We start from the raw sequence: 15,211 nt of genomic DNA on the forward strand, positions 1-15,211 counted from the left end.
CACCGTAAGGCCGAGTCGAGGGAAGCGCTGCCAGCAGGGCCATCTCACAAGCGGATGACGAGGACAACTGCTTCTGCTCACCCACCACCCACCCTCGCCAAGTGTTAGAGAGACTCTCCCTCCTGCATTAGAGCCATGTGCATAACACACCTGTCCCCAGGTGTGATGGGTCCTGCCACCCCTGCCCAGGAGCATGGGACAATCACTGATCTGCTGGTTGACTGAATGTACACAAAACCCAGAACTCACGAGCTGTCAACAGTGCAAAGTGAAGACTTGTGCACTTCAATGTATGTAAATTCTGTCTTAAAGTGTAGGGCTAGAGCCTGGAAAGTAAAGAGACAAAGATGGCAAAATAGCGCTCACTGCCGAAGCCAGTCATGGGTCTACAGAGGCTTCACTGTACCGTTCTGTTTAATTTCTATATACTTAAAAGTTGTTTTCAAACTATGGTGCTGGAGGAGACTCTTTAGAGTCTCTTTGACAGCAAGGAGATCAAACCAGTCAATCCTAAAGGATATCAACCCTGAATATTCATTGGAAGGACTCATGCTGATGCAAAGGCCACCTGATGCAAAGAGCTGACTCTTTGGAAAAGACTGTTGCTGGGAAAGATTGAGGGAAGGAAGAGAAGGGGGCAACAGAGGATGAGATGGTTGGATGACATCATCGACTTAATGAACATGAGTTTGAGCAAGCTCTGGGAGATGGTGAAGGACAGGGAAGCCTGGCGTGCTGCAGTCCATGGGGTCACAAAGAGTCGGACACGACTGAGCGACCCAACAACGAAAGGTTAAAAAAAAACGCAGCTCAGACCTTGAAAGGCAAGAACAGAACAGAAGGCGGGGTGAAGGGCATCAGTGTACATGAGCTGCTATGGTGAACTTCCTCCTTATTCTTGGTTTGGAGAGAAGAGAGAGGGAAGAAGAGACTCCTCACGGGAGCAGGGACCCCACACCAACAAGCAGTTTCCCTCAGCCGGGACTGGCCACGACACCCCTTCTTCCCTGGGGATCCTCTGGCCACCCGCTCTCCAGCTGGTCTCACTCTGAACCGCCGAGGGAGACTTTGATTTACTTCCCTTTGGGGAAGTTCCAGTGCCCCAGATGGTGTGAAGCCGCAGGCCAAGAGGAGACTCGCGGGGCACAGAGGGACACAAACCCGGGGGACCCGGCCCGCCGGCCCCCCAGTGCACACCTCTCGCCGAGCTCCTTGTGCTCCAGCTCCAGGTTGCGGTGCAGGGTCTTCAGGCAGCTGTGCTGGTGGATGAGGGCCTCGTACTCGGCGGACTGCCGCTCGTGGAGCGCCCCCAGGTGCTCGTGGTCCTGCAGCAGCGCCTGGTAGGCGGCCGTCAGCTGCTCCTGCTGCTTCTGCAGGCTCTCATTCTCGCTCTCCTTGGCTGTCTGTTGGCTCTGCAGCAGTGCGTACTGGGCGCTGAGTGAGGCGCTCTGGGAGGTCAGGGTGGAGTTCTCTACCTGCCGAGAGGGAGACGGGGATGGAGGCTGACACGAGGGAGCGGGGACCCCCCTGGGCCAGGCAAAGACCCAGCTGAGACCAAAGACAGTTCTACCCGGACTTGAGGAATGGCTGGGGGAGGCCAGACGGTGTAACAGGCTGTCACATGGTGCTTAGTCCTGAAGCCTCTCCACAGATGTGACTTTCAGTGGCAAATGAGGCCCTATCTATGAATAAGCTCTGTGGATACCATCTTTGAATACTCCTAAAAGCCTGGTTTTAAAAGAGCATCACTGAGGACACAGAATACCTGAACAACCTACCTTAACTTAATTGATAGCTGCAGAACCCCCACCCAACATCCAAAATTATGAGGAACTGCAGAGGAGGGAACACTTCCTAACTCATTCTGAGGTCAGAATTAACTACCTTAACATCAAGATGAGACAAAGATATGACAACTACAATCAAAACCCCAACAAAACAAAACTACAAACCAAACCCTATTTCCTTATTTTACTAGAATAAATTCCAACATCTTTGCCAGTCTCTTGTTTATCACCCCTGACCCATAAGTTACATACTTTCAGACCCCTTTCTCAGAAACTGCAATGAATAATTCTTAATTTTTTTCACAATCTATTAACTGTACATAAATATCCACATCTTAAAATGCACGGTCCAGAACACTCGTTTGGCTAGATGCTCTCAACAGACACGTGATACTCCATTTCACTCGTGGAGATGAAAAATTCACATTTGCTTCAGAAAGATTCTACCAGGTCCTATGGTGAAGAAATGTGCTTGACTTGGTTGAACTCAACTTATTTGATTCCAGAATCTCTTTTCTCAAGAAATTCCTAAGAGCATCTCAAGAAATAGCTTTTGGGAAACAGACAAGACTGCAAATAAAAGCAGGGAAATGAACTTTTTTTTAGCCTGGGCAGCCATGTGTTCAATCACTGAAAACTATTTTCAAAGATCCCAAGACTAGGAACCATGGTGTATGATGCATCTGCTAAAAAAAAGCCCCAAACTCTCCCTCTGCTTCATCTTGCTGACTGGGAGTCGCGAGCGTGCTGGGCCGGCCTCTAGGAGACAAGGAGCATCCTCCCCGCGGGGCTGGCCCGCCCAGCCCTCACCTGAAGCTTGGCTGTCTGCGTCTGCAGTGTGGTGTTATGCTCCTGCAGGAAGGTGCTCTGCTTCTGCAGCGTCAGGATCTGGCTGCTGAAGGCCGTGTTCTGGGTCTCCAAGTGCTGCAGCTGTTCCTTGAGCAGCTGCTTCTCAGCCTGCAGGGCCGCATTCTGGGGGAGGGAAAAGCATGGGACTGATCAGATGCCAGTTCCGTACCTGCTTCCCTTGTGGCTCAACTGGTAAAGAATCCACCTGCAATGAGGGACACCTGGGTTTGATCCCTGGGTTGGGAAGATCCCCTGGAGAAGGGAAAGGTTACCCACTCCAGTATTGTGGCCTGGAGAATTCCATGGACTGTATATAGTCCATGGGGTCGCAAAAAGTCGGACACGCCTGAGGGACTTTCACTTCACTTCTTCCATACCTGCTAAGTGGCAGCGGGGACCTGAGTTGTTGGGAATGAGAACCCTCAAGAGTTGATGCTTTGGGGGCCAAAGCCAGAATCCATTAAGTAAGAGAAGTAACACTTTCCCTCTTAGAAAGACAACAGAATCAGAAAAAAAAAATTTTTGTCCATGTTTTCATGATAGAAATGATGGGGATACACATGATGGGGGTCTTGCAAGGAACCTGAGTGTGAGACAAGGGTGAGCTGGAGTTACAGCTGCTTTCTTTAAAGCTTTCTGTCTTTAATGCTTCTCTGTTTTCTGTCGCTCACCCTGAGAATGCATGTCTGTGAGATTGCCCAGGACAGGAGTCGGGGCCTGTGGCCACAGCCTCTTCCCACTCAGGGGTGACAGCAGGTAGGTTAAGGTGGTTCATGCTCTGCGAGGCGAATAAACGCCAAGCAAAATACGCCACCGACTGGACTAGGACGTGTGGGTGGTGGTCGTGGCCTGTCCCTTACCAGTATAGGCTTAGGGTCGAGTTTCTTACACTCTATCTCACCTTTTTCATCTGTCAAATGAAAACCATCACTATCTACTTCATAAAGCCACAGGGGGGACATCAAAGGACATCAAGTGTTTAGACATGCACGGACAAGCTTGTTCTGTAAAGGGCCAGACAGCAAATATCTGGGGGTCTGCCAGTCGTGTGGTCTCTGCCTCAACACTGACCCCTGCCATCGCCGTGGGAAGGCAGCTCCACACAACGTGGAAGCAGAGGGTGTGTCTGTGGGCCAATAACGTCTTATTCATGAAAACAGGTGGAGGACCGTGGTGGACGGTCGACCCCCCAAAAAGCAGTGAATCACAGAGCCCCGTGGAAACGGTGCGGGTGTAGACGCTCCAGGCCCAGTGATGTGCTGGGAGGCAGAGAGCGCGTCTTCGAAGACGCGCACCCACTCTTTCAGTTAGAAACTCCAAAGGGGGACCTTCCTGGTAGTCCAGTGGTTAAGAATCTGCCTTCCCCCGTAGGGGACACAGGTTCGATCTGTGTCGGCAAACGAAGATCCCACGTGCTGCAGGGCAACTAAGCCACGTACCACAGCTACTGAGCCCATGTGCAACGACTAACATCTGACATAGCCAGAAATAAACGAACAATTTAAATAAATAAAATGCTCACTTAAAAAAAAAAAAAAAAAAGGCTGAAGGGATCTCAAGTGGAAAGGAGCTCACAGGACCTGTCAGGAAATACAAGAAGTGGCTGGTGAGACCTGTGTCAATCTCAACAGCTCCTGCTGCCCGGGGTTCTTCCTGGTGATGTGAATTCCCGCTCCACCTACACAACGGTTCACGGACAGCCTCTCCCCACTCACATTGCGCTCCAGTTCGATGGCCCGGTCCTTCACACGCAGCAGCTCCATTGTGGCCTCCTTGTGGCTGGGCGCCCAGGGATCCTTCCCTGGGTGACCCTCGACCGACGTCCCCATGGGGTGTTTGAAAGAGTTTTGTGCATGCGTACCCCCTTCCTGGCTCTGCTTGAGGATCTCACACTCCTTCTTCAGCTGTGGGAACAGGAGCGCAGACTTGGGGCAGGAAGGGGCCCAGCTGGGGGCCCCCTGCACCAAACCATCTCCTCGCCCAGCACTGGCGCGGACTCGCCAGGCACCTGCCTTTGCTTTTGCAGGGGGCACACACAACCTCCATCTTGCGTGTTACCCCCTCCCTGTAGATGGGATTGAAGGGCAGCGCTGGGACCCAGACCCGACTTCAGCTACATGACTGTGGCCAGTCTCCTCCCTCCCCTGAGCCTTGGGTGTCCTCTCCACAAAAACCTGCCCTAGGACACGGGCATCCAAGTCGTCCCTCTGCCACCCAGGTGAGGGTCTGGGAAAGGTGAGGGTCTGGGAAAGGTGAGGCGGGCATCTCACAGCCACGACCCCTGGCCTGTCTCGGGGCGGGTCGGAGGGGATGCTGCTCTTACCACCTGGATCTCGTTCTGCAGCTGGTGATTCAGGCTGGCTTTCTCTTCTACCTGTGCTTCTAAGAAAGCAATCTTTTCTTCTTTCATGGAGAGTGTTGTTTTTAAAGCTGATTCATTTATGGTCTCCAAAATCTTGTATTTCCTGAAAAAATAAAAATGCATGGTAGTATTTATCTGTCTCTTCCTCCCACAAGCTCCCAGTCTCCCAGCTGCCCTTAAGGCCCTCCTGCATTAAGCTGGTTTCTTCATCTCGTTGAAGGATGTGGCCCAGAAAGACCGTAGGAGCCAAACATCGTCACCCAGAGCCCTTCCCTGGACTCCTGGTATAAACATATCTGGGACACTCGTAAATGAAACGTTATGGCTATAGTGTTCCAGGCACCATCTTAGATAAGTACTATTATGGCCATTTTACAGATGGGGAAACTGAGTCTCAGAAAGGTTAACGAATCCATCCATAGTGCTAGGTAAGTGGTAAATCTCTGTGGGACTTGTAGCCACACCAAAAGGACATCATGTTGGCTACAAGTGCAACAAAAGTCCAAGATGCTGGATTTCTTGGAAAAGCGAGATCATTCAGGAAAGCACTGCAGGCAAAGTAGCAACAGTTCAACTTTAAAAATCAAAGTGCTGGGCCCAGTGGTTAAGAATCCTCCTGCCAATGCAAGGGACGCCAGTTCGATCCTTGGTTTGGGAAGATCTTCCATGCCGCGGGGGCAACTAAGCCGGTGGGCCACACTACTGAGCCCACGAGCTGCAACCACGGAAGCCCGCATGCCCTAGAGCCCGTGCTCCACAAGAGAAGCCACCACAGCGAGAAGCCCACACACGGCAACTAGAGAGCCACCCCCATTCACTGCAGCTAGAGAAACCCCAGTAAAGACCCAGCATGGAGGGGCAGGGTGGGGAGAGAGCGAAAGAAAGAAAGAGAGGAGAGGAGAGAAGGAAAGAGAAAGAAAGAATTGCAGGCTGGTTTAAAAAAAATCAAAGGGCTGGTGGAAGGAGAAGGGAACAAACGGGTGGAACACAGAGGATCCTTAGGGCAGTGAAAACACTCTGTATGGCCCCAGAGGGGTACATACATGTCATTATATATTTGTCAAAACCCACAGAACGTGCAACACCAAGAGTGACCCCAATGTCACCTGTGAACTCTGGTGATGACCTGTCAGTGTTACCGCATGTACCATTCTGGAGGGGGTTGGGGTGTTGATGGTTGGAAAGGGTATGCATGTCAGGAGGCAGGGGTCCACAGGTAATCTCTGTACCTGCCCCTCAGTTTTGTTGTGAATTTAAAACTGGCCTGAAAGAGCCTAACTAGAAAAAAAATCAGGAAGCCTTTTCATTGGACCAAAGAAATCCCCTTCCACTCCCTGCTTGGAATCTCCAGGAAGGAGGCCTGGGATAGAAAGCCCCATGAGACAAGAGGCCCTTGGGTGTGGACACTAAATGCAGCCCTGGGAGGTGGGGCGTGGAGCCTGCGGGGCGTGGGGCGCACGGACTCCTGCAGCCGCCCGGGGCGGGGGGTCCTCACGGGTCTCCGTTGCTGTTGTCATCCTGCAGCAGCAGCTCCTTGTGGAGGCCGACCTTCTCCAGCTCCTGGCTCAGTTTGTCCAGCTCACTGCTCAGCTTCTGGCTCTTCAGCTTCTCCTGCACCAGGTCCTGTGGGGACAGTGAGGACAAGCGTGGGCCAGGAGCCCAGCAGATGTGGCAAGAGAGACAGACACAGGCCCATCTCAGGGCAGAGCAACCATCTTCTCGAGTCATGGCCAGCTCGGGAGTCTCGAGGGACAAGCGGGTGGTTCTATGTGGACAGCGGACCCCGGGGATGTCTTGAAGGGAAGGGATGAACACACCTTCCCAGGCCCTGGGGTTCAGGACGCTCGGCCATGCAGCAGCGTGTCCGGGAAGGACTGAACATGTTCCAAACACACCCAGAGACGCGTCTGAGATACCATTTATGGTGACCTTTGAGGAGTAGGTTTGAATTCTGCCAACACGACTGCCTTTTCTATGAAGTGATGTAATTAAATGCCCATTGCAGGGAATTTAGAACATAAGGAAAAAGTATAAAGGGGAGAAAGATTTTACTTTTAGACAGGTTTTGATTTAGTTTTCAAAAGTGGACGTTGACCTCATCTAGGAGTTCACTTACTCTGGTCCACACCTCTGTAGCTTTCCAGGCAGCTACCAATTTCTGCCCGGTGACATAGCTACATGCCCTCACATGGACACCTACCACACCCCAAGGCCTGGAACCCCTACCACATTTGGTAATGTTTGCCAAACATTCCAGGGTTGCTCCCCAGGTGTGGCACGGAAAGGCCAGTGCGTGACCTTACAGCTGCCTCACCTCTGCTGCAGGAACCCCCCTAACCCCACGGGTTAGGGCGTGGGGTTAGGATGGGGGAGCCATAATGTCAAAGCAGACTGGACTACTGAGCCTCAGCACAGAGGACAGGCTCCCTGGAGAGTCACCTGGACTCGCACGAGAAACCAGCCTTGGATGGGATGAGCCCCTGAGACTGTGGGGTCGATCGTTACTGCAGCAAAGCCTAACCAATGCTTATGAGGCAGGGGCTACTGCCTGAGTTGGTATCTTGTATCTTCCCCACAGCATGGTGATCTGTTGCAATGACAGTAATATATACACATATGTATATACTTAACATGGAGACCTTTCTGTGTTCTCAAATTTCCTTTTCTTCCTTAGCACACAGCTAGAACATTTCTCAGCCTCCCCAGCAGTTAGGTGCAACTCTGTGACCCAATTCTGCACCAACAAGTGTGGTCCTTCTTTTCCACATCTACCTGCTGCAGGTAGGTCCACTGTGGGATGGCCAGGCCACAGGATGGAGGAAGCCAGGTGCCTGTGAACAGCCACAGTGAACTCCCACATGTGGGGAGACCCAGCTTCTGTGATGGGCCAGGCAGATGTTGAAGTCATTTACCAGAGCAGTGACACCCTAACACATGCAGGAAAGCCCAGATGACCACACAAAAAAATACCAGGGAGAAGTAAGACAGGTGTTCACCAAGAAGACTTAAAAATTTGGACCCTTTCGAGTGTAATTGCACTTCGAGGTATATATCCTACAGAAATAGGTATCTGTAAAGGTGTACGTTAGGATGTCCAGTGTTATTTAAAATAGTAGGAGGGACTTCCTTGGTGGTCCAGTGCAGGGGGTGTGGCTTCCCTGGTTCCTGGCTCTGCCAGGTCAGGGAGCTGAGATCCACATGCCTCTCGGCCAAAATACCAGGACACAAACACAAACAATACTGTAATGAACTCAATAAAGACTTTAAAAAAATAAAACAGTGGGAAAACTCAGAAATAATCTGATTGTCCAAAACATGTGCTAGTGTGTGTTAGTCGTGTCTGACTCTTTGCGACCCCATGGACTGCAGCCCCACCAGGCTCCTCTGTCCATGGAATTCTCCAGGCAAGAATACTGGAATGGGTTGCCATTCCCTTCTCCAGGGGATCTTCCTGACCCAGGGATTGAACCAAGGTCTCCTGCATTGCAGGCAGATTCTTTACCGTGTGAGCGGCCAGGGAAGTAATCACAGTAAACCTACAGAATTAATCACAGTAAATCTACCTCACAGCCATCAGAAATTGTGGCTTGAAAGCTATTTAGTGTAATGAGAAACGGTGAAGTTAAGTGAAAACCAGAGCAGGGCTAAGGTGTACAAAGCAGGGTACCAAGTGTGTGTATCCAGAAATGCACAAGGAAGAGGATGGAATAAAATACCCCAGGCACCGGCTGTCTCCGGGCAGTCAGATCCTAACAGGGCACATCTGCTTCCTCTTCATGCTTTCAGGCATCATTCTGGTTCGAAGCAGGGGGCACGCGCCAGGGCCCCCCCACCCCCGCCCCGTCCCACCTCTATCCCACAGCGCACACGGTGCGGCCCGGCGGCCCCGCGGCCCCCGGCTCACCTCCCTCAGTGTGGTCAGCGTCCTCGTGTGCATGGTGACCTGCTTGGTGAGGTCCCTGTTGTCCTTCTCCAGCTCCTTGAGCTTGCCGGCCGCGTCCCGGCAGCGGGCCAGCTCCTTGTCCAGCGCGCGGCTCTCCCTCTCGGCGGCGGACAGCTTGGCGGAGCTGTCGTCCAGGACGGCGTCCTTGAGCTCCACCTGCTGCCACAGCCGCCGGGCCTCCTTCTCCAGCAGCTTCTTGTCCTTCTCCAGCTGGGCCACCTCCTGCTCCAGCACCTTCCGCTCCTGCTCGGCCCGCTCGAGCTGCCGGTGGGCCAGCCGGAGGGTCTCCAGGTCCCGCCGCAGGCCCTGGTTCTCGGCCTCCAGCTGCCCCAGCTCCCGCTCCAGGGCCTGTGCCTTTTGGCCGCCGCTGTCCAGGCTCTGCTGCAGCCGCAGGTTCTCGGCGCTCAGGCTCTGGTAGCTGAGCTCCAGGCGCTCCGACTTCTTGCCCAGCGCCTTGAGCAGCTCCACGCTCTTCCTCAGCTCCTGCTTCTCACGCTCCAGCTCCTGGTTCTCGCGCTCCATCTGGGCCACCTTGGCGCCCGTGAAGCGCATGGCCTCCACCATCCGGCGCAGCTCCAAGTTCTCCTCGTCCAGCTGCCGGTTGTCCTGCTCCAGGCCGGCCAGCTGCACCGACACGTTCTGCAGGGCGTCCAGGGACTTGCGAAGCTGCCGGTTCTCCAGCGCCAGCCCGTGGCTCTCGCGCTCCGCGGCCTCCGCCCGCTCGCCCGCCGCCTGCAGGGCGCTGGCCCTCTGCGCCAGCCTCCCCTTCTCCTCCTCTAGCCGCCCCTTCTCCTCCTCCAGCCGCCCCAGCTCCCGCTCCAGCTCCTCGGCCCGGCCCGCCTTCTCTTGCGCCTGCTCCAGCGCCCGCTGCAGCTGCTGATGCTCCAGCTCCAGCCTGCTCAGCCGGCCGCTGGTCTCCGCCACCGTCCTGTGCAGGGCTTTGTTCTCCTGCTCCACGTCCTTGGCGCGGGCCTCGCTGCTGACCTGCGACCTCTCCCGCAGCGTCCACACCGCCTGGTTGAGATGGTCCTTTTCTTGCTCAAGGTCCTTGATCTGGGGGAGAACACGATGGGAGAGACATTGGCTGTTGCACAAACATATTGTGATCTGGGGCTGAAGTCTGGTTTAATCTGGTGACCAAAGCCCAGGCCCTAAAAGACCATTCCCCGCCGAAGTCCTAATGGTATTACTGCACAGCACAGGGAACTATATCCAATAACTTGTAACAACCTATAATGGAAAAAGCATATGCATATATGTGTACATATATTTTTTTATACACACATACACACACATACACACATATGGGCTTCCCTGGTGGCTCAGTGGTAAAGAATCCACCTGTGCAGGTGACCTGGGTTTGATCCCTGGGTCGGGAAGATCCCCTGGAGGATGGCACAGCAACCCACTCCAGTGTTCTCGCCTGGAGAATCCCGTGGACAGAGGAGTCTGGCGGGGTATGGTTCACAGGGTTGCAAAGAGTCGGACATGACTAAAGCAACTGAGCAGAGACCCATGAACGCATGCACATATATATCTGAATCACTTTGCTGTATGCCAGAACTGAACTATAGTTCAATTGAAAAAACAAAAATCCCTAAAGTTCCTAGGGGCAAACATGGACACGAGGTGATGAGCATGGAGACCCTGAGGAAGACACTTCAAGTTAAAATGCCTTCAGGGCGGCCAGGAAGATGTAGAAACAGAAACCCCTCTCTCCCTCTTACTGAAAACGATGGAAGTTGATTCCCTTGGTACGCTCGTCCTGGCCGCTCGCCTCTGTAGGCTCCCCTGAGGCCACTCCTCACCCGCAGACCCTGCACACTGTCTTCCCTCTGCCCTGGACGGCCCTCCCCTGGACGGCCCTCCCCTGGCCTTCAGCATCCTGACTCCTCCCCATCCTCCAGGGCTCCGCGCATGAGCGGCAGCCCCTCAGGGACAGCCTTGCACCCTGACTCCTCAGCGCCTGCACCCAGCAGGATTCTCTCCGTTTACTCCCTCCAGAGCACACGTCTGGGATCACCTTGCTTGTCATCTTCTGCCCTCCACATAAGCCACATCCTGCCAGGGACCCTGCCTGTCTTTTCTCCAAACATGGCACTATTCCATCCCCTCTTTTTTTGCTTTAGCTCAGCGGCTGAAAAAATCAAATACTTGAAACCCCGGCCTCCCCTTGCAGGTAGGGGGTAGTCGTGTGTTGAGTGTGACCAATGAATGTGACAGAAGGTCCCAGAGCCGAGGGGGGCAGTGGGGAGTGGTCCTCTGTTCCTCGCCCTCCAGTTCCTTCTCTCATTCCTTGAGGGCACGCGGCAGCCCCAGCTAAGGTCGGCAGAGAAGGAGGAGAGCCTGGCCCCTGCCCAGCATCACAGAGCCGCCACACCAGCCCTGGACTGCCTCCCACCTCAGGCGTGAGGCAAATAAACCTCAGGGGCTCAGCATGGTGCTACAGATGTTGGGAGCCAGATCGTTCTCTGTCACGCAGGGCTGTCCTGTGTGATGTTGGACATTTAGCTCTGCCCACAACACACCAAGAGCATCTCCTCTCTCCTCCCGTCATGACACCCATCTCAGGCGCTGCCAGTGTCCCTGCCAGGTGGGGGGCACACCCACCCCCACCACTGAACAAGAGCAGCTGGTTTGAGCTGCAGCTAGGCCACATGCCTGGTCACCTGCGTTTCCCCTACAGACTCCCGGGAAATGGCTACATCCTGGACTACTCTCCCTCCTGCAGGCAGGAGTTCCGGGACAGGCATCCATTCCCAGAGGACCTACCTGCCGGGCTTTGTCGGCCTTCAGGGTCTCCATGTCGCTCTGCAGCTGTTCCTTCTCTTTGATGAGCTCCTCGCTCAGGGTCTCCAAATCCTGGTTACTCTGCTTCTCTCTCTCCAGCTGGGTCTGTAACTTCTCAATCTGCGGAGCCAGAAGACCCAGACGGGCAGCAGTGAGCCTCATAAAGTGATCTATGTTTTAGAATCAACTCAAAACCCATCAGCCCCACCCAACATTTGAACGGGCCTTTTTCTCAAGGGAAAGTGGCCCGGCCTTGCTCTGAAGGGACCTCCGCACACCCTCGACCCTCAGCTCCCAGCCCGCGGCTTGCATTTCTAGCTCGTGGAAGTGGAAGGCCATGGGCACCATCGGTCAGCTTCTTTCAGCCGACCTCTCTCTCCTCATTCTCAATGCCATGGGTCCAAGTGCCCCCAGGGTTTCTTGCTCCCATCTCAGGCCTTATCCACTGTCCCGAGGGTCAGACCACATGCCTGGGACCACCACCATTGGATGCCCCACAGACATCACTTGGTAACACTCCGGTTCACCCAGATGCTCAGAGAGGTCTACGGACAAGCCCTTGCTTCCTCTTTCACCCTCCAGTAATTCTGTCCCCAAGCCCTGCCCTCTCTACCCAAGCTTCTCTATTGCCGCTGTCTGCCTGGAGCTGGGCCACCTTCCCCTGGCCTGGAAAACCACCCCATCACCTCCCTGACACCAAGCTCTTCTGCTGAGATCCACCAGCCCGACCTTCCTAAAATAGGAACTACTATTTCATGGTGCCTAACGCCTGGATAAGGTGGTGGACGAAGATTCTGACTCAGTGGGTCCAGGGCAGTGCCCGAGACTGGGCTCCCAGGAGAAGCCCCTACTGCTGCCTGCACTGGGAGGGCGTCCAGGCTGCTGGTCCCCTTCCCACCAAACCCCTTGGCAAGGGGGCACTGGAGCTCGGCAAGAGGCATGACTCTGGTGCCACGGGGACAGGGTTCAGATTCCGGTCCCTCCCTACTAATGACGTGACCACGAGCAAGTCTCCGTAACTGATGCAGGAGCAGCAGTGAGCATCCTCGTGAGCGTCTCTGTGCTGTGCTTGGCACGTGCTGGCAGGCGGCAGGTGCAGCGGTGCTCGCTGCCCCTTCCTGCGAGAGCGCGGCCTCACCACCTACAGACCTTCTGTCTGCATTTTGACATGGTCCTAAAGGATCCTGGAGAAGGAAGTGGCAACCCACTCCAGGATTGAGGTCTGCGAAATCCCACGGACAGAGGAGCCTGATGGGCTACAGTCCACGGGGTCGCACATAGTCGGACTGAACATGAGCGACTGAACAATAAGGGATCCTGATGTGCTGGGTTGGGACAGCTCTTCTAAAAAGATGGATCGCAAAGACCAGATGGGTCTCAACGCTTTGAAAGATCTCAGACCCCAGCCTCTGGGGTAAGACCCCGAGATGTCCAGTGACCTTTGTAAGCAGCAGGCCTGGAGCTGCTGCAGTTCAGCCTGTCTGCGCTGGGGCCTTGCACGGAGAGGTGTCCAAAGCTCTTGGAAGGATCGCTGCCCATGGGCAGGCTCTGTCTACTTGTCGTACTTTCCTTCCTGGCTCATGGGTCTGGGAGCTCTCAAACCTCCACGGCAGGAAGCAGCGGGCATGCTCCTTCCCCCACCAGTGGGCAGACTTGGGCCGAGCAGGACCCATACTCAGGTCATCACCTCACCTCGTCAGCACCTCAGCCCCGCACCCCAAGCCAGGGACCCCAGGATGGGGGAGCCTGGCCCAGCTGGGGCCGACAGGAAAATGCACTGTGATGTGGCATGCATCTGAGTCATCCTCAAAAGAGGAGTGCGGGTTTGGGGTCGACCTGGGGGGTTATATTCCAGCCCTGCTGTGTCCTCACTGTGAGGCTCAGGCAAGTCACTGAGCTCCTCTGGGCCTGTGACCTCCCGGGTGGGGAATGCGAGAGCCAAGCTGGCCCCCATGGGGCCTGGGGCTTCACCGATTGACTGAGGAGTGCCAGCTGGTGCCCAGACACACCGCATGGGAAGATCGGGACAGTGGGATGGCTGAGGCCTGGGAAAGGAAATTCCAACAAACTGAACCGAATGAGGGTCCAAGGGGCCTGGGGGTGAGTCCTCCAGCCGGGGCTGTGGTGTCTGCCCATCCATCATCAGGGAGCACCTGTCGGTGCCGGACTCGGGGTGTGTGTGGAGGGAGGAGGAGAACGTGAAGCCACACCTGCTGGGCCAGGACAGGGTCAGTCAGATGGAGGGCAGACTAAGTAAGATGGCAAGAGGTACTCTGGCGGGCAGAAGGCCGCCTCCCAGGGCTCCCAGCACGGGATACAGGATGGGTCTGGGAACTGTGGCACCTCCCTCCTGCCAGGGACTCAGTGCCAAGCCCTGTCTCTTAAGGACTGTGGCAGGAGAGGGCTGGTGTCCCACCAGGGAACCGACCCCAGAGGAACTGGGAGGGTGGGACCCGAGAGGTAGGGGCTGAGGAGTATGGCCAGGTGGGCATACCCACTGCCCCTCCTCTGTGCAGGGGTGTGAGGCCGGGGTGGACCACAAGGGCTGGGAAAAACGCGAGTGGTCACCTCGGATGCCTGCTGGGAGCTGGGCCAGAGCTATTACATCGTGGGCTTTGTGCAGCAGACCCGTGAGGACCTGCAGAGCCGATGGTTCTCATCTTTCTAAAGGTGGATTCTTTTCCTCTTGGCTGAGGTTGAAATGCCACTTATAAAGACATCTCCTGTGCTAGGCCCATGTGAATCTAAAAAACCTAAACCATCTAGCTGCCTTCCCCACGCTGTTCTGGGTTGAGACATGGCATGAGATGGGGAGGGGTGGGGGTTATCTATCGTCCTATGAAGCCAGGACAAAATATTTGTTGGCCGAAATGCTGCAAGGCACACAAGGCTTTAAAGGGACAAGAGTGAGTGATCAAGCCTGGAAGGTCCCATGAGGGGGCTCCAGAGACCCAGTCACAGGAGGAGGGGCTGTCCCAAGCCTAGCCCAGAGATAAGGGACCAGCAGAGTCAGGACCATGGTGCCCAGGTGCCTGTGGCTGATGGCCCTCCCACTGCCTATGTGGCCTCAGTAAGTGATGCTGGCAGGACTCACGGGCAGGTGGGACGGCTCAAAGGACCAGGGCTGCATGGTGGCCGGCAAGCACGCGTGCTCACGCTCTCACCCTCGGTTGGACGCTGACAGCTACCGTGCTCAGAGACTTCAGTGTGCTGTGCCACGGCAGAAGGAGGTACTGATGCCCCTGACCTGGAGTGGCCAAGGCCACGGAAGCCATCCCTAGCCTCTCAAGGACCCTTCCTGTGCCTGAGACTGAATCCCCAGTGCAAATGGGGGTCCCTGTAACCACAGAACGAAGACTGGTCTGTAAGCCCCTGTCTGCCCTCCCAGATGTCTGGGTTTTACTGTGCTCCTGGGAAGACCCAGCAGCTGTCCCGAAAGGCAAATGCAGTTTGGTCCTCTCTACTTCTCCATCCCATAAA

General features: G+C 55.0%; 1 protein-coding gene across 8 annotated transcripts in view; it reads right to left on the reverse strand.

The window, feature by feature from the left end:
- CCDC88C (coiled-coil domain containing 88C) overlaps positions 1-15,211 on the reverse strand; it is a 143,566-nt gene that overhangs the window by 29,762 nt on the left and 98,593 nt on the right. For all 8 annotated transcript variants that reach the window (XM_055556493.1, XM_055556494.1, XM_055556492.1 and 5 more), the window contains 7 exons: positions 11,714-11,851; positions 8,903-9,994; positions 6,494-6,621; positions 4,960-5,101; positions 4,352-4,540; positions 2,598-2,759; positions 1,198-1,475 (listed from right to left, as the gene is read on the reverse strand). In XM_055556493.1, the coding sequence (XP_055412468.1) occupies positions 1,198-1,475; positions 2,598-2,759; positions 4,352-4,540; positions 4,960-5,101; positions 6,494-6,621; positions 8,903-9,994; positions 11,714-11,851 (2,129 nt within the window). The remainder of the gene's footprint in view (positions 1-1,197; positions 1,476-2,597; positions 2,760-4,351; positions 4,541-4,959; positions 5,102-6,493; positions 6,622-8,902; positions 9,995-11,713; positions 11,852-15,211) is intronic.

The sequence above is a fragment of the Bubalus kerabau genome, chromosome 19 (genome assembly GCF_029407905.1).
Source record: "Bubalus kerabau isolate K-KA32 ecotype Philippines breed swamp buffalo chromosome 19, PCC_UOA_SB_1v2, whole genome shotgun sequence".
Taxonomy (NCBI): domain Eukaryota; kingdom Metazoa; phylum Chordata; class Mammalia; order Artiodactyla; family Bovidae; genus Bubalus; species Bubalus kerabau.